This window comes from Mandrillus leucophaeus, unplaced genomic scaffold, assembly GCF_000951045.1.
Source record: "Mandrillus leucophaeus isolate KB7577 unplaced genomic scaffold, Mleu.le_1.0 Scaffold353, whole genome shotgun sequence".
Taxonomy (NCBI): Eukaryota; Metazoa; Chordata; class Mammalia; order Primates; family Cercopithecidae; genus Mandrillus; species Mandrillus leucophaeus.
In genome coordinates this window covers 1,757,661-1,783,870 of record NW_012103732.1, presented here as the reverse complement: position 1 = coordinate 1,783,870, position 26,210 = coordinate 1,757,661, and the positions used below count along the sequence as shown (strand labels likewise).

The window sequence follows — 26,210 nt, the reverse complement described above, 5'->3', positions numbered from 1 at the left end:
ATAAGGTCATACTGCTAGTAAAAGATGGGCAAGGATTTGAACTTACAAGAGCAGAGAACTTGTTCGTAAACATTATGCTACACTGTTTCTGTAAACCTATGTAAACCATCTAATACTAGTGTCTGATACACAGCAGGTACTGTACTTGATAAATGGTATTGATTAATACAAGTAGACAGATCTTTTTTTTATGGTAAAAGAAAGTTCCATGGTGTGCTGTCATATAACTCTGATTCAGATTAGTATATAAAAATACTTGAGCTTAAAAAAAGGTCCTTTTACTATGCATGAGAACAAATACCTTGGCTTGCAATAATTCTAGCAATGGACAAAAGTAGAGGGAAGTACAAAATACAGATTTCTCCTGGAACAAATTATAATGAGGAATTATTCCTCTATTTTTAAAATACAATTGAAAGACAATTGAAAGCTCTTCTTTCAATTGTGTCTGGAGAAGGAGGCTAACAGCTGAAGCAACATTTGGAGATTGACTGGAGGTGCACAAGGTGCTGATGCTAATGTCCAGTGAAGGATGTTTCATCCAAAAGTCCTGGCCATCAGAGCAAACCCAATCGCCATTACAGCCAGGTAAAAGTCATTAGTACTCATCTAGCAGATGCTTCTACAAAAAAGTAACACACTGTGTTCGTAGGCAAACATTCAAGGATGGGCTTCAAATGGGGTGGGGCCTACATGGTACCAGACAAATCCCCACCCCTGAAACCCAAAATGACTCTTACACTAAGGAATCCATCTAGTCTCTAGGCCAAAATTCTATCACTTAGCACTTAACAGCTTTTAAGTATTCATAAGGGCAATATTAAATCTTCAAAAAATGCAGGATGGATGGACAGGTAGAGGAAGAAAGAAGAATGAAGGACCCATGAGCTTTTTACCAACTATCTCCTCTACAGGAATTAGTTGATAAAGAAAAAAAACGTAAGGTCCTTTGTACCTTAGACATGGATGGCCAAAAGAAAGGTGAACTCTGGGAAGAGAGGTTAGAAAAAGCCAAAGAGAAAACCAAGGGTTGGCATTTGTGACGTTATCAAGGATTAAATGATTAAATGAAACAATATGCTCACTTCAGCTGGCTTATATCAACTTCAAAGTGTAACAAGAGTAGAGTATTCTATTCTCTATCATTACATAGGCTTAAATTTGCAAAGTTAATCCTCGGGAGGAAGTTCCCTTCTTCCTAAGCTTCCTCCTATTCAGATAGTACCAAAAGGTAAATGGCAGCATCTGAATACAGGTTGGTAGGATAACTGAGTCAGTCTCAAAGATGCACACCTCAACATTTTTACATTTCTTTGAGTTGACAGCAACCATTAACAACATTTGACAACAGTATTGGAAACTAACTTTGGGGCCAGATTCTAATTGCCTAAGAATACAGATAATTTTAGTAAAGATCATTTCTCTGAGACTTCTTTGTAAAAGTTTTTTTGGTCTGTAAAATAAGGATAATAGCCACTATAAAAAAATAACGTGAAAATTAAATGAGGCAATAGTGGAAAGAGCTTGGACCATGGTGGGCATTCAACCTATCCTTGGTTGCTGAAGCCCTGGTGGGTAATGATTACTACCTCATAAGCACAAAAAAACTCCTCTCCTGAAACAAAGGGCGGGCTGGTGCAGTATCAAGATCCTCTGCAATACTAGATCTTATTTGGGCTTTCTTAGAAGCTACTTGACTAACACAAAAACTTTATGCTGCCTACATATTTCCCAATATTCACAAATTATTCACCACTGTTTATGTAAATCGGGGCCCAGTGAGTTAATTCTTTACGCTGAATCTATTTCTTAGAAAAACCTTCCAACCATATATATAACACTTGTTCTGAGGCACTGGAAGGCTGGCCTCAGGCAATTCAGAAATATATTTATCTCCATCTAATAGAAGCTGCTTATAACAATGTAATTTTGCTTTCTCAGCAATGCTTTTTCTCTCTGCCTAACCTCCTCCTTTCTTCCACACAAAAAACCTTCTGCTCCATCTGCCTTTTCTCCTGTGCCCAGAGACACTTGTGTCCCAAACACAAGAGAAATTAGCACTGCCAGGAATATGTATAGGCAAGAAAACACGTAACTCGCTCTGCAAAGATCAAACCTGTACTTGTCTTTTATTTCATGCCACTTAACTTCTTCACAGGCTAATTTCCAAACTTCTGAAGCTAGCGTGTATATAAAGACTATTTGTACAGTATTCTCCCTTTATCTATTATATTGAACAAATTAAGATTAGAACTTTTAAACCACTATTATATAGATGTTTTCCAGAAACACTCTTGTTTGATACTAAAATATGTAGGATTTCTTCTCTGAAGATTAATGACCATATTTTATATGATCAAAGGGAAGGAAATGGCAAAAGGCAGGGTCTTAGAAACTAAGTTATTTGTCACCTGGGAGTCAGATAATAAAACAATGCAAATGTTGTATTTAATGTGGGTAGTCTTTCCATAAGAAGTATAACCTATTTGGCATGCAGCAGACACCTGTAATTACTTTCAGCCATTCATAGATGCTGGCTTCCACTGAAGTATTCTCTGAGTGTAGAACAACTTTCCTTCTCAGTTTTAGCACCAAGAACCAAGACCTGTTTATGCATCTCTTTCTACAGTATAGGTTTCTTGGCAAAGGGGTTCTACCCTAAGAAGGGCTTCAAGTGCAGGGAGTCCCCCTGTTCAATGGAAACCAGGGTTGCTGCTTCACAGGTGCTGTACTCAGCAGTTTATTTCAGTATTTTATTTCAGCTCACTTCTGACTTGGAAAACATTGATAGCCTTAGAACAACAGAATGTTCCCATTAGAAACCTAGCTCAAGGCCTATTTTACAAATTCAAATAAAAACCAAAGGCCAAGACTTACCTAGTCTCATACCCATTCAATATTGAAACTCAGCTTGAAACATACCACTTACGTTTTGTGAGTATAATTTAATGTGGTTTATTTTAAAGAGAATTAGAGCGAAGTACTTAAAAATGGTGTTGGTGATACTATACTGTAAGTAGTATGTTGGGTGAGAGTAGTTCATACATTAGCTATTATACAAAAGAACAACTGCATTCCTTATACATGTCTTCACAAACTGGGAATTAGGGCATGAATATCTTTGTGAGCCATTATTCTGCTTACTGTAAGAAAAAGGTGCAAGATAAGCATTTTTTTAATACCCACCTTATCCCTAGAAAAATTAATATAATTTAAATATGTTTTTATAATAAGCATTACATACAGGGAAAGTATATGGTGAAGAATGAAGCCCAAAATAAACTTTTTAAAAATGATTTGAACCCTCATGACATGACAATTATTTCAACAGTCCAGTGATATAATATGAAATCCAACTCTTGCTTTGGTGGATACTCCAACTTCAGTCATCATTCTGTTGGTGCCGTTTTCCTTCCCTAAAACAGGTATTTTCAATTCTAAGTTTATAATTAATAAGAAAAAATATTTCAAATGTTTCATAACAGTTCTTGTTAAAGAGATACTAACCTTTATTTTCCTACTTCAAAACATTTTGAGGTCTAAAGTTAGTTTAGCACTTATAAAAACATGGTTGTATAGGGTATTTAGGCATACTAGGATTTAAAATACTGCTATTCAAAAAGTTTCTAATCCAAAAGAATGAAAAACCCACTATTGTCAGATAGGGACAGCTAGACACCACGAATGGTCTGGAGTTACAACAGATCTTATATGACTAACTACATTTTCTAAACCAAAAATGAGGCCCATACTCTAAATGAGGGAGTTTTCGGACTTTCATTTCATCTATATAAAAAGTCTTTAAAAACACAAGTGGAAACATTACTGTACCTGTATAATATATACAAATATATCTTTTTAATGTACAAAAATAGAAACACAACAAAAAAAACCTCTCCTGCAAACTGAGGGTCAATTTATAACCAGCAGCTGAGTGCTATACCTTACAACAAGCAGCATGGCAGCCTGAGACTTTTTCTAGCCATTAACAACTAAAGTGAGTGAAAGGAAGACCTGTAGAGAGACAAGAGTCAACCTTGTCAAAACAAAGTTTCTACATTTTTTAATGTGCCATGACAAAAAGGAATCTGCAAGCCACATTCACCCATACTCCAAAATATACTTCATTTTTGTGTTCCTATAAAACTTTCCCAAAGCAGGTATCAAACTTTTTATGCAGCAACCAAGTATGTATGCCTTCATATTCATACATTACAAACTAGTACATATTTACCTAATGTTTTATACTGTTTCAAATAACCACATCTTTTAATTCCCTTAATGTGTGAGTATTTCTATCTAATCCTGTTCTGTAGAGAATTCTAAATTAAAGGAAGTTTAACAGCTCCTTTTTGTAAAGTGAAAAGAGAGCACAGCATTTTAGATTGCTTTTTCCTGACCAGAAATTAAAAGGGACACTTCATAAAAAATGACAAGTGACCCCAAACACATTGTGTTCCAAAAGTTTACTTGGAAGCTGAAACATGTTTTTCCCATGGGAAATTATCAGATGCCAAACGAGTGTATAAATATCTAATTAATCAATAATAAAAAATGGATAAAAATAGCAGAAAATTCACTACAATTCCCAAACAAAATATAACAAAAGTAATGAAATACTAATATGAAAATTAAATACTGGTCCTTCAGGAAACAATTTTTAATCTAATTTCTCTAATTAAACTTATGTATAGAGCCAGGCGCTGGTTCATGTCTGTAATCCCAGCACTTTGGGAGGCCAAGGCAGGTGGATCACCTGAGGTTGGGAGTTTGAGACTAGCCTGACCAACATGGAGAAACCTCGTCTCTACTAAAAATACAAAAAAATTAGCTGGGTGTGGTGGTGCGTGGCTGTAATCCTAGCTACTCAAGAGGCTGAGGCAGGAGAATCACTTGAACCTAGGAGGCGGAGATTGTGGTGAGCCAAGATTACATCATTGCACTCCAGCCTGAGCAACAAGAGCGAAACTCCGTCTTAAAAAAATAATGATAATAAAACAAAACAAAAAAAATCACAAAAAAACCTTTAAACTTCCAAAAGAAATTCTGGCCACTGTTTTAGAGCTTCTGGAATCTTATAACACTGATTCATCTTGAATTTCCTTTGCTTTAGGCATATTGTTTAACACCATTCACCTTTATTAATTAGTATTAAATGACAATGTTAAGAACACTTAGAATGAGATCACTTGGACTCAGGAAGGGGAACATCACACACCGGGGCCTATCATGGGGAGGGGGGAGGGGGGAGGGATTGCAATGACGAGTTGATGGGTGCAGCACAGCAGCATGGCACAAGTATACATATGTAACAAACCTGCACGTTATGCACATGTACCCTACAACTTAAAGTATAATAATAATAAATAAATTAAAAAAAAAAAAAAAAAGAACACTTAGCTTAGCTCTGGCACAAAGTAAGCTCTATAAAAATTATGTGAGTAGAAATGATCTGAGGCTCACGGTAACCGGGCAGTGGTAATTTGACAAGAAGGCAACGAAAGTTAAGAGAGAATGTGTGCACATAAATGCAAAAAAGAATGACCTGAGACAGCATCAACTCAGGTGTTTTTCCAACCCTCCAGTCTAGAAAAACCTGCATTTGAGGTCTCTGGAAGGCAGAATTTGGCAAGGAAGTCAAAAACCCTTTGATTATGGTCCTCAAGCAAAGGGTAATCTTGTGAAGCAAGTGACACTCCAGAAAACAGATGAAGGGCAAGAACTGAATACAAAGCATTTAGGTGGATGGAGCCAACCCATTCTGGAAGAAAAAGCTGAAGTGTTCTCCTGAGGAAATGGGAGCATGGAGACGAGGGCTACGCAGGCAGTCTTTTGAAGTGCATCTGTGGCTAAGTCTGTGGACCAGGTTGTTAAAATCACTGAATCAGATTGACAGTTATGAAGATAAGGAAGAAATGAGCAGAGAATGGCATGTGTTGAACCTTGCTGAAGAAATAAAGGGAAGAATCATCATTGGAGTAATATAGTAGTTTGAAAATCTGAATAAACATTAGGATTTCTTTGGCATACCTTTAAAATGCAGAGTCCTAGGCCTGTCCCCATCCTTAAAGATTCTGATTGCATAGGTATGAATGATTATAATGTTCAGACAGATTTGGGAAATACCAGATCAAAGTTCAGTTCAATTATTAACCTCTGAAGTACAACTATAGAATATTATCAATTTATATTATCTTAAAAAGTAACATCCTGACGCCACTGCTTTTGAAAAGTAACATACATAAATCATATAACCACATATTTTCTGTGCAATAAATAATATACGTAAATGTCTGAAAATATTTTTTAAAACCACAAATCCAAAGTGACTTTCTTCAAATATGTAAAGAGCTTAAAAAATAGATAACTGTGCTTTCAAGTTTTAAAATTTGAAATTTAGAAATTATGTCTGATATTGATATTATAAAGTAAACAAGACACTGTATTTTTGTTTTATTTCAGAAAGTTCAAGTCTTTCATCATAATTGAAGGAATTGCATGATCAATTAATTATCAGCATTATTTTCCATTAATGTTTTTAAATGCATTCACACACTTCAGTGTTTGGAATTATATAAACATATCCATTAGAGTCTAGACTCATCAACATTTATATTATGCTTTTTCAATAGAATTTGAGATGAATCACTAGATAAATAGGTTACAAGATTATCTGGATTTTATGATGAGTTGGTTTGCCGAACTTTAGAATTCATAGGAGGAATTAAATCTTTGAATTTGATTTTTAACAAAAGAAAATTGTGCATTGTGCTAATCTACTTTTGCATATTACATAGAAAATGGCTATTAAGGCTTTATTGTAAGGGATTACAGTAAAAGATATTCTATTGTGCACCATGCAAGATGCAGAAAATAATGGTTTACAAATAATGTTAAGCAACCAAGGCAATAATGGTTTTCCTTTCATTCTGGTTTTCCCAAATTTTTTTTTTTTTTTTTTTTCAGATTAAAATCAGGTTTGGAGTTAACGGAAAATTGCATTCCTAACTTAAAAACTTCAACATCTTTAGATTCCTTTAGAAAAGGAATAAATATAGTTTAAAAAACGTTGCTTTGGGAAGAAGTCTTGATTCATTGCTTCATTCTTACAGCTTTTTCTTTGCTTCCTTACTAAAATAATCCAATGTTATTGTGAGGACAATCTCTGATTCAGTTCCAATGCTCTTGTATCTCCATGAGTTTTGGCATTATTTACCAGCACCTATGGGAAATCACATACAGGAACATTAGCATTTTGTTTATTAACAATATCTGTATTTTGATTCATTGAAGCCAAGTAACCCAAGAGCGGCAGTCTTGAAAAGGCAACATTAAACTACACTAGGAAAAGTGACTCTGTGCAGTCTTTCAGTCACTTTTGCAGATATAAATTGTTCAAACAAAGCTAACATCAGAGAGATGCACAATTCATTCAAATTAGTATAGATGCCAACATTTCGCTTTTTTTTTTTTTTTTTTTTTTGAGACGGTGTCTCGCTCTGTCACCCAGGCTGGAGTGCAGTCGTGCAATCTCGGCTCACTGCAACCTCTGCTTCCCAGGTTCGAGAGATTCTTCCACCTCAGCCTTCCAAGTAGCTGGAATTACAGGCGCCCACCACCATGCCTGGCTAATTTTTGTATTTTTAGTAGACATGGGGTTTCACCATGTTGGCCAGAGGCTGGTCTCAAACTTCTGACCTCAAGTGATCTGCTGGCCTTGGTCTCCCAAAGTGCTGGGATTACAGGGGTGAGTCACTGTGCCCAGCCTGATTGCTATCATTATCAGCATTGTATAAAATTAAAGGTTTTGTTTGTTGGCTTTGTTAATAATACCATCACCTCTAAACGGTATTACAACGTCACCTCTAAAAAGACCACTTTATGCATAGAACTGTTCAAATGAAATTGCTCCCCTTTGAAACCACAGCTCAGGATCTAAGCTATAGGTTCTAGGCTTTATTAAGAACTTTTCCATGATTTCACCAATTTCACAAACTAGGAGATTCAATTTCAGCTGATCCTTCATATTAAAACATTTTTTGGTTGTTCATCGTCAAGCATTGTGCAGGGTCTGAGGTTCTGCTCTATTTGCAAGCTAACAAGTTAGCCTGCCACAGTTCCATAGATACTGCCAGAAGACACAGGATTTTCAGGTCACAGAGAAAAGTCTTGATTACTCAAGGTATGGCAAACAACATGAGCATCAATATATTTTCCTCTGTTCTTCTTGTCCTCTCAGCCTGCGATGTGGACGGACTGATATAGTTTCCCACATATGCAGTTGGTTGTATTTATGAGATAGGAACCCTAAGCTTAGGATGCTTACTCCTTTATAATGGACAGGAATATCTACCCTTTGTTCTGGAGGGAGACACTAGCTCTGTCTTCCAAGGATGTTCACTATATGAATATCTTTGAAAAGATAGATTAGAACAAAGAGTTAATCAGGCCTCCTGCTCACAGGATATTTAGAAATGCAAGAGACCCATGCTGAACTGTCTCCCAACATTCATGAATGTTCTACCTTTTCGGTTTGGCTTATGTTGATTATAATGCCTTTCTCCAAGCATTGTTTTCTTTACTATTTCTTTAATGTAAACAGTATTTCAGAATGCTGTAGGCAAACAGTATTTCAAAATGCTGTAGGTACTGAAAAAGCTTTTCAGTGATTTTCATTGTGTTTTAAAAATTGTTGGCTAAAGCTACGAAAATTTTAACCTAATACATTTGTATATTATCTACATTATTCGAAATAATTTTGGATACATATATGTTTATATATTTAGATGCCAGAGCCATCCCATGAGAAGTAGAGTAGAAACTGTCACATGTATTTCATAGTAAAGGCAACAATAAGGCAAATAGGATAACAGAAAATAACAGAAATAGGGTTCTGTTACCTCTAACTCCATCCTATCTGCCTATTTGCCTCCACTGCAATGGCCGCAAAAATACAACTAACACCTAGCAGACCAAGGATGCTGCCAAATATCCACCATTGCACAGGACAATACCCACCCTCGACCCACACCCAGGAAAAAATTGTGCATTCCACAATCTCAGTAGGTTGAGTTGAGATCTCTGAAGATGAGAAACTCTGGGTTAAAAAGACTGTAAGGCGATGTATCATATCCCGGGTTCAGGAAAAGAGAAATATAGGCAGGCAAAAACAGTATAATTGTCGTGATGTTAATACAAGACCAGTGACAATTCATGCATGGACATTCTCTCCTTTGGTTTATCAGCTGGTCATTTTTACTTAGCCTTGCTTCTTGCTTAAATACAGTTAAAAACTTCAACTTCTTTAGAGTCCTTTCTTTAAAAAAGAAAAGAATGAATAACTATAGCTTTAAACAAATGTCGCTTTGGGAAAAAGTCTTGATTTACTGCTTCATTCTTATGGCTTTTTCTTTGCTTCCTTACTAGAAAATAATCCAATGTTTATCGAAAACTGGATAAAATATTTTATCCATCGATTTCTAAAGAAATAACAAAGGTATATAAATAATATGAAAGAAAGTGTAGTTAAGTTGTTCCTTTCTGGCCAAAAAAGGGAAAGAAAACGTTGATTTTTGATACTGCTTTAGGTTGAATTTAGATCGTCATATATTTGTATTGTTATAAACTTCACTAGGTAAGGGCTTTAGATCAGCAGTTCGCAACTTTTTATAAACCTCAGTACATTTAATGGATGACTTTTAAACTTGTGATGTTCTCATTGGTTTAAAGATAAAGTCCTGCAATTAGACAAGCTCCTTAAAATTCTACCTTTTTCTTTCAATTAAAAAAGCTTATAGGGATGCATTAATAGAGAGATATATAAAAATATCCATGAATCTGTTATATTGTATTACTGAAAATAAAAAAGTAAAACCATTTGTCACCTATGGTTAGTATCTAATTACTTACAACATGCTTCACAACTGATCATGACCCCAAGGTTGTTGGTACTCAAAAAGTGTCAAATTCTGGAGCATTTCAGACTTTGGATTTTTAGGTTAGGGATGCTCAACCTGTACAGTTTCCCCATATAAAGGCATCTTGCACATATACAGGTTAAATCCACATTAAACTTTTTTAAAGCACAGGTTTTAACAGTTCTGTTATTTATGCCAAAAAGCCCCAGCTTTTGATATTCTAATATCGAAAGGAGAATTTCACAACTAACCCATGGTAAGATACAAGCTATATATTTAACCTTCAAACCATGTGCATAAATATTTCTCATTTTCAACAGATGTAACAGTAGATATTGTAGTCTTTTATTAGACAAAAAATTACACACTCAGTTTTTAAAAATTCAACCATAAAAGTGAGGTAACTTTGAACAATTAACTCTAAAACCCTTAGACCAAAGATACAACATTTTAAATAAAATCAATGCCTTACGTCAATAAGCTCATAGTCATCTTTGGCATATAAGTGTCTCAGCAGGTACCAACGTGCAGTTGATGCAATAGATTTGGGATACCCAGGCTGATATACCACTCTTTCCAAAAGACGCCGTGTCTCTCTGGAAAAAAAAGTTAAATTTAGTCCAAAGCATGCAAATTACCATAAGATATCTCCTATACTAATCTCACATACACATTGTCGTTCTCGTATTTTTGCAGATGTGGTACCTGATTATGATTTTTTAATTCAGATAACAATAAAGGTAATAATGGCTAATATCTATTAAGTGTTTATCATGCACTAGGTACTATGCTAAATATGGTTGTATTTAATGTTCACAACCTTATTAGGTAGCTAGTTATTATTCCCATATGGCAGATAACTAAATTATTCCAATTTATTCTCATTCCAAAGAGAATAGGGAGGCAATCCCTATTTTATAATCTACTTTGAGTGCTCTACCTCTAATCTTTTTGAAAAGTAGGCAGAAACTACTTAAGTCACTACTTAAGTCACTAAATAATACAAGGGTGATACAGAGTGGAACAAGAAATATTCAGCGTCTACATTACAGGCTATGTATATCATATCAGGCTTTTAACATATGTTTTCAAGGATGTGTATGATAATGTAAACCCATGTAATAACAGGCTGATTTACAGCTGTGTTCTAATTTTTTCTTTCCTAATTTACTAACATCTATGACTCCAAAACTTCTGTACTGCTAAAAACAACATAAACCATAGTATATTCAGAACTGCTAACCAGAAGGATCTTCTAAGTAGCAATTAGTTTGAAGCAGGAACTAAATAACTTGTCTTGAAGATGCTTTTGCAGAGGGATCACGTAGTAAGTACGTTGTTATTTTTCTTAGACTACATCTTTATTTGGGCTAGGTTTTGAAGGTGATAAAAATTATGGGAGGTGTTAACAAAGATTATTGGGATAGGGGGCGAAAGGGGGATAGTCCTCTCTAAGTTACCAACACTGAGCATGAGCAGAAGTAGTTCATTAGGAAGTTTAAATTACAGCCTAAAACATTTCTTAGTGAAATTAGTCACACATAAAAATGGCCCAAAATAAATAAATGTTAATAAATAGTGCTGGAGTTGTTAATCAGCCATATGGTCTTAATCTTCCACCATCCCTATTTTGTGATGTGTCTTTTGCTACATATTTATATGTACTAACCTCCATTTCTACCATACCTATTCTGTTCCAGTAATGTTTGCTCCTCTATCACTGCCTTACTTACAGATGCTTTGTATTATATGTAATATACATTAGAACTAGATATTTTCAAAATCTTAAAGTATTCCTGCCTGTACTTTTTAGCCATGTGATCTTTAAGTAATGTTCTACAAATTTAAGTGCACTTCTTCCAACATATACATTGCTATAGAATTTTTATATTTTAATCAGAGCAGCTTTTGGATTTTCTAGATAGGAAACCACATCATTTATAAAAAACATGTCTCTGCCTTTTCAATATTTATTACTTTTTTCATAGCCTATTACATTAGCAAGAATTTCTGATAATGTAGCCTTGAACTGGGGTCTTTTGGTTTTGTTTGTTTCTAGAACCCACATCACACTGTTGGCGCCTCCTAACACAGTGAAGAACAAAAACTCCAAGACCTTCTTCACTGGAAATGCTATCATGCCAAATCCCTCATGTCCTATAAATATGTATCATATTGCCTTCTTAAACAAAAATACGGCTTTACTTCTCCCTTACTGGATTTCTGGAGCCAGTTCTTCCAAAGTAGATACAGATATATAAACACCCCTCAAAGTTTGTTAAATTGATCTGTTACAAACTTTAAAGTTTATAATCTTTCCTTGTTTCCTGGAAAGATTTAAAGTGAAGAAGCGTTTATAAGAAAAAGATGAAGATTCTTCATACCTTGCCCCCATTTTACGTTTGAATTGTAATAAAGCTTGTAAAAGAACAGCCAGTGGACAAAAGCAAAGTTTTAAGGCCTCAGTTGTAGCCTCTTGAACCAAAGATGGCCAGTGATCATTGGAAATGTTAGCCTATAAAAATATAAGACAAATATTAACTCAAAGATTTGGTATATTTATTTGAAAAGTATGCAATTCAATTCTCATTTATTGAGTACCTATTTGTGCAAGTCACCATAGAAATAATACAAGGAGTATAATTACTACAAAATGATTTAAGATCTGATCCCTGCTCTTAAGGAGCTACAAAATGGGGTAGACTGGGATAATGGAGGTTTTCAAAGAGGAGATATTTAAAAAACACTAAAATATTTGTTCAAAGAAAATGCACTATTATACTACATAGGGGACTAAAATCTATCAGTCTTGTGTCTACCAAATATACAAAACTCAATTTAACATAATTGATTCCTTAACTGGTAGTGATAAAGTTCTACATTTAAAAAATTATCTAAGGAGAGAGGAAAGGCTGAAATAAAGTATTTTAATAAACTCCCAATATAAAAAAGTACAAAACAGATCAGAGATAAAGGTATTAAATCAAAGCAATCAATACTAAAAATCTTTTAAAAATTTCACTTTATGGCTAAGATATCAATGCATATATTACTTGAGTTACATGCTTTATTTTCACATTAGGTACTGACTCAGAAATACCAAAGGTAAGTATTTCTGAAGAAAGAGTAACAAACTAAAGTGATGAACACTTTACTGAATTATGTAAAGAGAAAAAAATGCATTAGAAACTTTCATTTAAAAATCTCAAATTTTGACTGAGATTTCATAACCACAAGTATCTAAAATATATATTTTAATAAAGTCAATATAATGAGTCAATATAGTCTATTTCAAACACCAAATTATATAACAAAAATTAGAGCAATTATCTGAGTGGAGTATAGGCAGTAGCAATTTATATAATTAAGTAAGAGGAAGCTATAATGAACGTGAAAATAGACAACAGCGGTTATGATGCATCATCTATAAACAGCGGCAACCCTGGGATACATCTGACAAAGAAAGTAAGGCAAAGCACATTCTAATACAATTATTCTTAACATATTATTAAAAACCAGTAACATAAAACTCTCACTGGATGCTTTCAATAATGCACTCTCTAAATTCTATGAAATCATATAAAACACTCTGTAAAGTTAGCCCAAAGATGACTTTGTAAGGAAAAAGTCGCTATATATACCTGGCATATTAAACAAAGTGATCAGAATACTTCTATTTTGTTTTCCCATTACCTCTTTAACATTTATTTGAGAGATACTTTTTCTGTGCCCCTGGATGTAAATTACATTAGGCCCCATGAGTCTTATTCCTTTTTTCTTACATTCATCCACAAATATAGTCTCAATTAGAATGTCCTCTTTTTTTCTCAACACTCAAGTCTTTGTTGAAAAGTAATATTTGCACATACTTCCCTGCCCCGCCTCAATTCCCCTCGGCTCCCAGGCTAGAGTATGGTTACAGGCAGTAGCAGGTGGCTGGTTCCTCTTCCCCAGTACTCCCACCTCCTGTGGCTAATTGTAGCTTCAGGGCCCTACTGAAACACTAGAAGTTTGTATTTAACTGGTGCCATTGTAAGGTGGTGCCAAGCTCTCCAGGGTTGACAGACATTTAAAGCTCTTTTCCTCAACTTGGCTTTAGCAGAGACTCCCAACTTCACGGGTAATCTCTCATCAGCAGGCCCAGCAACATAACCTGTGGGGCCCAGTGCAAAATAAAGTATAGGGCCCTTTGTTAAAAAAATTATCAAGAATTCTGGCCGGGCTCGGTGGCTCAAGCCTGTAATCCCAGCACTTTGGGAGGCCGAGACGGGCGGATCATGAGGTCAGGAGATCGCGACCATCCTGGCTAACACAGTGAAACCCCGTCTCTACTAAAAAAAAAAATACAAAAAACTAGCCGGGCGAGGTGGCGGGCACCTGTAGTCCCAGCTACTCGGGAGGCTGAGGCAGGAGAATGGTGTAAACCCGGGAGGTGGAGCTTGCAGTAAGCTGAGATCCGGCCACTGCACTCCAGCCTAGGCGACAGAGCGAGACTCCGTCTCAAAAAACAACAACAAAAAAAGAATTCTAAGATAGCAACTACAGAACATTAAATCAAGTATGACGCCCTGTGTAACTGCAGAGGCTGCATGCCCATGAAGCCAGCCCTGCTCACCTGCAGTTCCACTAATCTAGCAAATGTATTCTATTCTCACTCTCTCCACATCCTCTAGCAATGTGGAAACTTCAGATTCCTTTCTGTTGACATCCCATCATCCCTCTAGGTGGCCTTACTGAACAGGATCTAGGATAACTCCTATATCAACCCACTCTCACCACTGGCATTGCTTATTTCTGGATCTAACAAACTCTGAGAGTGTTGCTGATTCCGTCTGCAGCAACTCTCCTTCATTCTTTCCTCCCTATAGCACAAACTGATACTCCTACCTACCTTTGGGATGAATCTACTGTTGACCACTCTCTCCCAGAAACATGTGATCACTTTCTAAAACGCTAGCAACTCTCCTCTTCTCTGTCCTAACACCTTAGACTGAGTGCCACAGTCTCTGAAGCATGTTAGATACCCATTCATATGCTTCTAGACACATGCTTCCAGGACCCCAGAGGATACAGATTGAAGCCTCCCTCTCTCTAGTAGCACCCCTTTCCTCAACTTTGTGTGTATCTGTCTACAGAAACATGCCAGGGGGAAAATGGGCGAGGCAACAGCCCTCTCCAAAGAAATGTCTTCAAGAATCCTTCTCTAACTCCACTCTTCTGATGCTTTTTTCTTTTTTTTAAATTTCAAGTTTAACTTTAGATACAGAGGGTACATGTGCAGGTTTGCTCCATGGGTATATTGTACCCAGTTAGGGAGCATAATACCCAATAGGCAGTTTATCAACCCCTGTCCCACTCCTTCACCTCCAATGGTCCACAGTGTCTGTTGTTCCCATGTTTATGTTCACGTGTGCTCAATGTTTAGCTCCCACTTGCAAGTGAGAACATGCAGTATTTGATTTTCTGTCCCTGTGTTAATTCACTTAGAATTATGGCCTTCAGTTCCATCCATGTTGCTGCAAGGGACATGATTTTGTTCTTTTTTTATGGCTGTATAGTATTTCCATGGCAGATATGTACCACATTTTTTTTTAATCTAATCCACTCTATGGGCACCGAGGTTGATTCCATGTCTCTGCATTGTGAATAGTGCAGTGATAAACACACGAATGCATGTATCTTTATGGTAGGATGACCTATTTTCCTTTGAGTATATACTCAGTAATGGGATTGCTGAGTCAAATGGTAGCTTTAAGTTGAGAAATCTACAAACTGCTTTCCACAGTGGCTGAAGTAATTTACATCCCCACCAACAGGACATGAGCATTTAAGCATTCCCTTTTCTCTGCAGCTTCACCAGCACCTGTTATTTTTGTTGTTATTGTTTGTTTGTTCGTTTGAGACAGGGTCTCACTCTGTGGCCCAGGAGAGAGTGAGAGGGCAAGATCTCAGCTCACTGCAGTCTCAACTTCCCGAGCTCAGGTGATTCTCCTACTTCAGCCTCCCAAGTAGCTGGGACTACAGGTGCATGCCACTATGCCTGGCTAATTTTTTTTTTGTAGGGATGAGGTTTTGCCAAGTTGTTCAGGCTGGTCTTGAACTCCTGGGCTCAAGTGATCCACCCGCTTTGGCCTCCCAAAGTGCTGGGATTACAGGCATAAGCCACCACATCCAGCCTGTTATTTTTTGACTTTTTAATAATAGCCATTCTGACTGATGTGAGATGGTGTTTCAGTGTGGTTTTTATTTGCATTTCTCTGATTATTAATAGGGATGTGCATTTTTTCATATGTTTGTTGGCCACTTATATGTCTTCTTTTGAGAAGTGTTTGTTAATGTCCTTCAACTATTCATTAATAGGGTTATGTTTCTTGCTTAATGATTTAAGTTCCTTATCGATTCTGGATATAAGACCTTTGTCAGATGCATAGTTTGTGAATATTTTCTCCCATACTGTAGGTTGTCTGTTTACTCTGTACATAGTTTCTTTTGCTGTGCAGAAGCTCTTTAATTAGGTCCCACTTGTCAATTTTTGTTTGTCTTGCAATTGCTTTTGGATGCTTAGCCAAAAAATTCATTGGCAAGGCAAATGTCAAAAAAGGTATTTCCTAGGTTTTCTTTTAGAATTTTAGTAGCTCGAGGTCTTGCATTTAAATATTTAATCCATCTTGAGTTAGTTTGTATATATGCTGAAAGGTAAGGGTCTAATTTCATAGGTAAGGGTCTAATTTCATTCTTCTGCAAATGACTAGCCAGTTGACCCAATGCAATTTATCGAATAGGGGAGTCCTTTCTCCATTGCTTGTTTTTGTCAGCCTTGTCAAACATCAGATGGTTGTAGGTGTACAGCTTTATTTCTGAGTTTTCTATTATATTCCAGTGGTTGATGTGTCTGTTTTTGTACTGGTACCAATGAATTCCCTCCGTATTTGCTTGCCCTTCACTTATTTAGTTTAGTTTGGTGGGATATGAAATTCTTGGTCAGAATTTCTTTTCATTAAGAATGCTTCAGAACAAGAAAATAAAGAAAAGAAAAAAGAAAAAAAGGATGCTGAAAGTAGGCACCAAATTATTCTGCTTTTAGTTTGTAACATTTCTGTGGAGAGGTCTGCTGCTAGCCTGATGGGATTCCTCTGCATGTGATTTGACCCTTCTCTCTAGTTGCCTTTAAGACTTCTTCTTTTGCATTGACCTTGGTAAATCTCATGACTATGTGCCCTGGGGATGACCATCTTGTATGTCAGTATATAGCTGGGGTTTTCTGTATTTCTTGGATTTCTATGTCAATCTCTTTAGCAAATTTAGGAAAATTTTTGCGGACTAATATACATTTTTCAAGTTGCTTATCCTCTCTCAGGAATGCCAATGAGTTGTAGATTTGGTCTCTTTACATAATCCCATATTTCTCAGAGGTTTTGTTCATTTTAAAATATTCATTTTTCATTATTTTGATGTCTGACTGAATTGATTAAAAGAACCAGTTTTTCAGCTCTGAGATTCTTTCCTCAGCTTGATGTATTCTTCTGTTAATACTTCCAATTGTATTATGAAATTCTTGTAGTGAATTTTTCAGCTCTAGAAGTTCGGTTTGGTTCTTTCTTAAAATGACTATTTCACATTTCAGCTCTTGGATTATTTTACTGGATTTCTTGGATTCGGTTTCAACTTTCCCCCAAATCTTGATAAGCTTCCTTGCCATCCAGACTCTGAATCCTATGTCTGTCATTTCAGTCACTTCAGATTAGTTAAGAACCATTGCTGGGGAACCAGTAGGCTACATTTGGAGGTACAGGGACACTCTGGCTGCTTGAATTGTCAGAGTTCTTGTGCTGATTCTTTCTCATCTGGGAGGGTTGGTGATATGGCTTGGATCTGTGTCCCAGCCCAAATCTCACGTTGAACTGTAATCCCCAGTGTTGGAAGTGGGGCCTGGTGGGAGGTGATTGGATCATGGAGTCAGAGTTCTCATGAACGGTTTAGCACCATTCGCCCTTAGTACTATACACTGAGTAAGTTCTCATGAGATCTGGTTTTCAAAAGTGTGTGGTACTTCCCCCCTCTCTCTCTTGCTCCTGCTCTGACCATGTAAGATGTGCCTGCTTCCCCTTTGCCTTCCACCATGATTGTAAGTTTCCTGAGGTCTCCCCAGAAGCAGAAGCCACTATGCTTACTGTATAGCCTGTGGAACCATAAGCCAATTAAAACCTTTTGTTTATAAATGACCCAATCTCAGGTATTTCTTTACAGCAATGCAACAGACTAATACAGTTGGTATTCCTTTAACTGTGGTATAAATTGAGTATAGTCAGTTGGCTTACTTCTGGATGCTTAAAAAGAGTCAGGGCTCTGTACAGGGTCTTTATGTGTAGGTGAATTCTCGCACTTGGTTTCACAGGTGTATATGTTAGCAAGATAATTTTTGGTGTTGTAGTTTGGGCTGCAATCCAGTAGATAGTGCATAAGAGTAACAGTGGGTACCTAGGCTAACACTTAGCCACATGGCTCTTTTGTACTTCTTCACATTCACAGGCATTCTCTTCAGCGGTGATGGCGGGGACAGGATAGAAATGACCACCTCACCAGGTCTGCTCCAGGGCCTTAGGGGAAGCCCCCTCTGATCATTCGCTCCATGCCCACGTTACTTCTGTTAGGTGATTTGGGTTGTGGGGTCCCCTTGTGCAGGGGTTATGACGGGAGATATGCCAAAACCTTTCTGGACTGGCCGTGCAAAGGGAGGCATGCCCCACTCTTGTCCTTGCCCAGGAACCCATGCGTCTCACCCCTCTCAGCTCTTGAGGGTAGGGACTCCTCCCCAACTCAAGTGTCAGCCGCAGATTTCAGCTCCGTACTCTTGAGTTGCATGCCACAGCCCTGGGGGCACTGGAATGTCCTATGGCTCAGGGTTGAGTTCAGGTTATCCTGGAGGATCCTATATGCTACACAGCAATCTCTCTTGATCTGATATCTCACTTTGGAATCTGATATGTAGTGTCTTAGCCAAACTGTCAGTTTTTATATGTGTCACATTTTATCACATATAATAAAACTTTCAAATAAAGACTTTTATAAATGTCTTATTTTAATATATCCATCCTCCCCATACTGCCAGCTGTTTACCATAGAAATATGGCATAGCTTTTATTCCTTTATAATTACTGGATGTCAAATGTTTTTTCAAGAACAGATTGGATTGATAGCACTTTAAGGTTTACAAAGGCATGTGTAAACATTACTTCATTATTCAAATAACGCCACAAGAATGTAAAATAGGTATTCTGATCTCCTCTACTACAGAACAAGAAAAGAGCTTTAAACAGTTTAACTGGCTGAAGGTTTCACAGGTAGTAAATGGTAGAACCAGAACATGGGATCTTAGAGAAAATAATTCTGTGGTGTAGTACTGGTAGAGGTGGAGTGGGGGAGTGGGGTGGGGGGACAGGTATACATGGGTATTACTGAACTGAAAGCTAATTTCTTCATCTGTCAAATAGGGTTATTGTGATTATTAAATAAGTTAATAAGAGTAAAGCACTTATAACAGTACCTAGCATAGACTAAGTGCTATAGTTTGCTATTATTACAACTATTATTAATTTGTTCTATTCCAGGTCAGATTTAACTTCCCAGCATTAATAAAAATCAACAAATAATATTGAAAAGTAATCCATAATAAGTTAGGCGAAAGGAGTGTCTACTTCTCCAGTTCACAAACTGTAGGGCATGTTACAGGTACTATGTGTGGCTTCTATGGCTCACTAGTTACCAAGATCATAAAGACTTTTGTTATATATAAAAATGGGGCAAACAAAACAAAATAGTGAACTATAATTAGTTGGCCACATTATTATTATTTGACCATTCATTCAAAACCATTTATAGAGAACCCCCTATGCACAAGGCAGACTGACAGAGCAAGGAAGCAAAAATGAATAGAAATAGCCCCTGACATAAGAAGCTCTTAAATGTGCTCTACAGTAATGGCACCAAAGCCAAAAAAAAAGTCCTAATTCTATATTTCATTATCAAAATGCCTAAAGTGAATAACTAACATTCTCATGGGTTACTATGGTAAAAACAAGAGTTACTTTAGCTGTGTAGGATAATTTCTTCTAACCATGTAAAACTGAAATAATAACAGTTTAACAAAATAATAAGGATATGATAAAAAAATCCAAACACCATCGAAAGATACAAAATGAAAAATTATCCTCTACCATCCCTTAAAACCCCCAGTCCCCTTCTCCAAATAACTGCCATTATATTTCTTATATACCTTTCCATATAATTATATCTTTGTGCTTTCAAGCATCTGCACAAACACATATGGTGTATTTAGAGATATACATTCTTAAAAATTCATACCACATATATGAACACTCCATTAGAATTATATGATACATCTTGTTCTGCAGTTTGCCCTCACTCTCACTTAAACATGTATCTTCACAAATTTTCCCTACCAGCATGTAAAATTTTCAGATTGATATATGTAAATTGGTATCAGAAAATAGCTTGTTAGGTCATAAGTTACTAGAAATCCCTCTTAAAGAATGCTGAATTGAAATGAGAATGACTGAAATGTTCACTATTACCATTTTTGTCACAGTTGAGTAGCTAAATTTAATTCTAATACAATTTGTTTCACCAAGAAACAAAAATGTATATCCTACTATAATTCAACTTTTAAAACTGTAATCCTTTTCCCCCAAACATTGACAATGTTCTGCTGTAGTCTATAGATTTATGTTGCTCTATGTCCATCACAAACCCAAAATACAAAGTGTATCAAGAAGCCACACTAGAAGACAATGAAACAACAGGAATTCAATCAAATATTACTGTGTAAAAAGCCTTCATGTCAAAGAAAGATAAAATATCAATTTTTCATGATCATAATTATAACATGATCTTACCATACAGACTTTTAATGCAAGCAGTGCTAGTCTCAACAGACTTGAGAGCTTCCCACTCCAACTGCCCTGTTGAGATGCCACTTGTAGACTCTTTCTGTAACACATCTCTGCAGCTCTCATCATTCCTTGGGACTGATACACATGTGCCAGCCACTAAGAAACAAAACGGGAGAAGGAGGCAAAGGATTTTAGTTTACTATGCAGTCTGTAACCCCTATTCCAACAAATTCAATAAACTTTGATGTAGTAAAACTATGTTTTTAGTTATTGGTAAGTTCTGTGCCCAAAAAACAATTACAGGTCAAAAAATTGTCATATTGTCAATTCTTTTAACAACAGCTATTAACAAATCAATTCCAGCAATATATAAAAACAATAATATATAATGATCAACTAGGGCTTATTCTGAGAATGCAAAGTTGGCCTAATATTTGAAAATCAATGTAATCCACCGCATTGACAGAATAAAGAAAAAGATTAATAGATGCCATAAAAAAGTTTTAATAAAATTCAAGACCCATTATTTTTTAAGAAAAAACTCTCTTAGCATATTCAAAGTAGAATCTTCTTAATCTGATAAGGATATTTATACAAATCTCTAGCAAACACCATTCTTAGTAATGAAATAGTCAATGCTTTCTACCTGAGGTAAGAAGAAACAAGAATGTTTACTTAGCACCACTTTTAACATTGTATTAAAGGTTCCAGACAGTACAATAAAGCAGAACAAATAAACAAAAAACCTTAATATGTAAATATTGGGAAGAAAAAGGTAAAAGGCGCATAACTCTCTATATACAAAATCCAAAACCTTTCAAAGAATAAGTGAATTTAGCAAGGTGCTCGAAAGTCAACATATAAAAATCAACTGAATTTTTAAATGTTTGGAGATAATTTAAACACACACACACAATGGAACAACAACAAAAAATACCAAATACCTAGAAATAAATTTAACACAAAAGTATAAAAGACCTCTAGGTTGAAAATCGCAAAACAATGCCGTGAGAAATTTCAAACTTAATTAAATAGAGGAATATACCACATTTGTGGACAGAAAATCTTCAGTAGAGTATTACTTCATCAATTGTCCCCAAATTAAACTGTAGATTCTAAACAACCTCAATTAAGGTCCCAGCAGAGCTTTTTTGGGTGAGAATTAACAATTTACCGTAGACTCTCCCCTTAACTATGGTTTCAGTTACCTGTGGCACAATACAATAAAATACTCTGAGAGAAAGAGGGAGACCACATTCATATAACTTTTATTATAATATATTGTTATAACTGTTTTATTATTACGGTTGTTAATCTCTTATTGTGCCTGATTTATAAACTTTATCATAGGTAGGTATGTATGTATAGGAAAAAATAATAGGTATTTTTACATATATACACACACACACGCGCACACACACACACACACACATATAGTTCATCACTATTTGCAGTTTCAGGCATCTACTAGGGGTACTGGGACATCTCCCCTGCAGATAAGGTGGGACTACTGTATTTGGCAATGCAAAGAACCTAAGACAAACTTGAAGGAGAACAAAAAGTTGGAGGTTTTAATGTTACCACATATCAAGACTAATTATAAAGCTATACTCAAGAATAAAAAACAAAAGAATAAACAAATAGACCAACGGAAAAAAATGAGGCCTGAAAGACCCACACATTGATTTATGACAAAGGCACCACCGTGATTCAATGGGGACCAAATAGTCTTTTCAAAGATTGGTACTATGTTACTTATGGGTAAAAATAAAACTTAACTCCTGCAATATTCACAAAGATTAATCCAGGATAAATTATAGACCTAAATATGAAAAGTAAAACAATAAAATTTCTAAAACAAAACATAAAAAAAAAACTTCACGAACCTAGAGTATGCAAAAAGTTCTTAAATAGAATATCCCAATAAAGCATTGACCATAATCAGACTTCATTAGAATTAAGAACTATTCATCAAAAAATAACATTAATAAAGGCAGCCATAGGTGTAAGAAAATATTTTCAATATAAATATCCAAAAATGTGCTTGGATTCAGGAAATATCATAAATTCCAATAATTCAGTAAGTAAAAAATGAATAGTCCATTAAAAATTATGCAAAGCACTTTACACAGAGGATATCCAAAGGCTCAATAAGCATATGAAAAGTTGTATGATGTCATTAGATATCAGGTAAATACAAGTTAAAATCACCAAAAGATATTATTACCTACATATTCACCAAAATGGGGGAAAAACACAACAATCTGGCAATATCAGCACTTGGAATTCTCATGCACTGCTGGTGCAAGTGTAAACTGGTGTAACCATTTTAGATAACTCTTTGGCAGGATCTACTAAAGTAACCGTACATATACCCTATGTCCCATCAAAAAGCATGTCCAAGGATGGTCACAACAGCATTATTCATACCAGACAAAACCTGGAAACACCCAAATGCCCATCAACAGTAAAATGAATAATTATAGTATGTTCATAAAATGAAATGAAATAATTATGGCTACATAAAACCACCAAATGAATCTCACAGACATCCTGTTGAGTGAAAGTAACCAGATACAAAAGAGTACTACTCCACTGACACAAAGTTCAAAAACAGAAAAAACTAAATAGAAGTCAGAATAGAGGTTTTCCTTGTATTGGGGTGGGGGAAGTCAAGCAAGGAGATCAACTGACAGAGGCCTGGGGGAGGCAGTTGGGTTGTTAGAACTGTTCTGTATCTTGATATGGGAGGTGTTAAACAGACATGTCATATTTAATGAGTAGTACTTTAAACATTTTTATACTTTATTCCTTGTGAATTATATCATAACATAAAAGAAAACACACACATACACACACACATGCAATCTCTTAAGACGTTACTTACTGATATGGTTTGGCTGTGTCCCCACCCAAATCTCATCTTGAATTCCCATGTGCTATGGGAAGGACCCAGCAGAAGGTAACTGAATCATGAGGGGAGGTCTTTCCTGTGCTGTTCTCATAATAGTGAATAAGGCTCACGAGATCTGATAGTTTTAAAACGGGGAGTTTCCCCATACAAGCTCTCTCTCATGTCGGCCACCATGTGAGACACGCGTTCTGCCTTCCATCATGATTGCAAGGCCTCCCCAGCCACAGACAACTGTAAGTCCATTAAACCTCCTTCTTCTGTAAATTGCCCAGTCTTGGGTATGTCTTTATCAGCAGTGTGAAAATGGACTAATACACTTACGATATAATTTATCCTTCAATTTTTCCCTTTTAGTTTGACAATGTATTTCTCCCTTTGATAATGAATATGAAATCAACAACATCTAGCTGTTGATTAAGTATCTAAGGTCAACTAGATGTTCTAAGGTCAACTAGATGTTGATCTTAAATCCTAAATCTCATATGGAAAACTTACTCTAAGAAAGTGGAAAAAAGAATTACAGTAAAATGGAGGCTTAGTTTTCATAATCTAGTAATTTTAGGCCAAATAATTTTTTCAAATTATCTAAAGCAGGGATATGAAAAAGCTGGCATAATAAAAGATCAGAATAAAAAACAAATTATAGTAAGATAATAAGCTTCTATAAATCTGTATCAAAAAGCGCCTTTGATACTTTCTCTGGGGCACAGAGAAAATATAATTGTATAAAATAATTATGAGCTTCCTTATATTTTAATATTAATAAGAACAAAGTACACAGTGATCATTGTACATTTGTCACTGTGGATAACCAGAGCCACCTGAAAGAGCAGATGATCTGTTGATTCAAGCATCAATCCTGAAAATAATTATTTCTAAAAGCACTAAATACAGATTATCTGTAAAGTAGCTAGGGAGAAACTATACACATCCCCTCTAAAGGCAGAGTTAAACACCATTATGATACCCTTATTATAAAATGTCTGTAACATATCAACCCATATAAAAGACAGTATTTTCATCACTGTTTTAAAGTGAGAAAATTTATAATCAATAACTTAAGAAGCTTTAAATCATCATTGTAGCAGATTCTACATTAGTATTAAACTTCCTTAGCTCCTCTAACCACAATACCTTTTTTAGACCTTGAAACTGAGAGATATCACGGTGAGAATGACAGCAAGTCAAATAAAGATGGAGCATAGCCCTGACATTAACTAATATTATGAAGTGCTTTAATTGAGGACTCAGGAAAGAAAGGAGAAAACTTACCTGCCAAGCTGGAACAGAGGTTGAGTTGGACATGACTGTTTTTTGTAATTCTTCAAGTACAGCATCTGGGAGTGGCTTTTGTGACTCCAGGAGTGGTTTACACTGCACTTGTCTCAAAAGTAAGATAACGGCTGGCTGATCAGGGTTACTTTTTAAATTCTAGAAATCAAATCCCAAATAGGAATACATCAAATAGGTTCTTAAGTGTTAAAAGTAAAAGGCATATTCTCCAAGTTGGGAAAATAAAATTCTGAATGTTTATACCTTTTCTTATTAAAGAGTAAACAACTGCAAGAACTAAATAAAACAATGAACAGCTTGTAAACATCAAACTTTACATTTAAATAACCTTTACAATCAGTAACACTATTATTGTAGTCTACATATATTCCCCTTTGACTTAGTTTACTCTTACGTGATATCCTGAAAAATTTAGGTTCTGAATGTAAGTAAATAGTTGAACTAAGAAAATATAAACATAAAATTAAGTGGGAAGGCTATCACTATTCCATACTGGAAAAAACTGCACTATGTAAGAAGAAAAGAGGCATACATTTTTTTTCTTTCTTAACTTAACAAAGATATTCACTCTACATGTCCTTCTTCTAGGCACAGCCTTTTTGAGTACTTTGAGTAAGAAAAATGACCTATTTTCCCCATTTCCTTAAGCCACTATTTATATCTTAAAATACTTACCTACATACATACATAAATGTATTGTATATATTTATATCCTCTGTGTGTGTATCTATTTATATATATGAAGAATTTCTGTAAACAAGTCCTCCCACTATTGTTTCAAATGTTTATCGCTTGTCCCTCAACAGCATACTTTTCTGTTTTTTACTCATTAGATCTTAAATGTATTTCTAAAATGTATTTGATTGCTTTCTTCTAAGTAAGAGATTGGAACAACAAACTGCCAAGGAAAGGTTCATAAGGCATCACTTATGCTATCAGAGAGCACATAGCAACTGTCAATTTATGCTTAGTAAGCACTTACTGAGTAATACCCTGTCCTGAACTTATTTCAGATGGAATTCCTTAAATAAAAGAAAAAATGTATTACTCTGCTTTTCACAGAATTCAAGAACCAAAGAAATCTTCAAAAGTCCATTCTTCTTTCTGTGTAAAATGTATACTGATCTTTAAAAAAAACATTACACAACCTCCATGGTAAGCAATTATGAAATATGA

The 26,210-nt window shown here is 35.6% G+C and overlaps 1 protein-coding gene across 1 annotated transcript in view; it reads right to left on the bottom strand.

Annotated features, from left to right (window-relative positions):
- Positions 1–6,440: 6,440 nt before the first annotated feature.
- The window catches only part of TTC37 (tetratricopeptide repeat domain 37), a 91,339-nt gene continuing 71,569 nt past the window's right edge, over positions 6,441–26,210 (bottom strand). The window contains exons 39-43 of the mRNA XM_011989439.1: positions 25,014–25,172; positions 20,831–20,983; positions 12,302–12,432; positions 10,390–10,513; positions 6,441–7,222 (exon numbers count right to left, since the gene is read on the bottom strand). Of these exons, the coding sequence (XP_011844829.1) occupies positions 7,148–7,222; positions 10,390–10,513; positions 12,302–12,432; positions 20,831–20,983; positions 25,014–25,172 (642 nt within the window). The 3' untranslated portion in view covers positions 6,441–7,147. The remainder of the gene's footprint in view (positions 7,223–10,389; positions 10,514–12,301; positions 12,433–20,830; positions 20,984–25,013; positions 25,173–26,210) is intronic.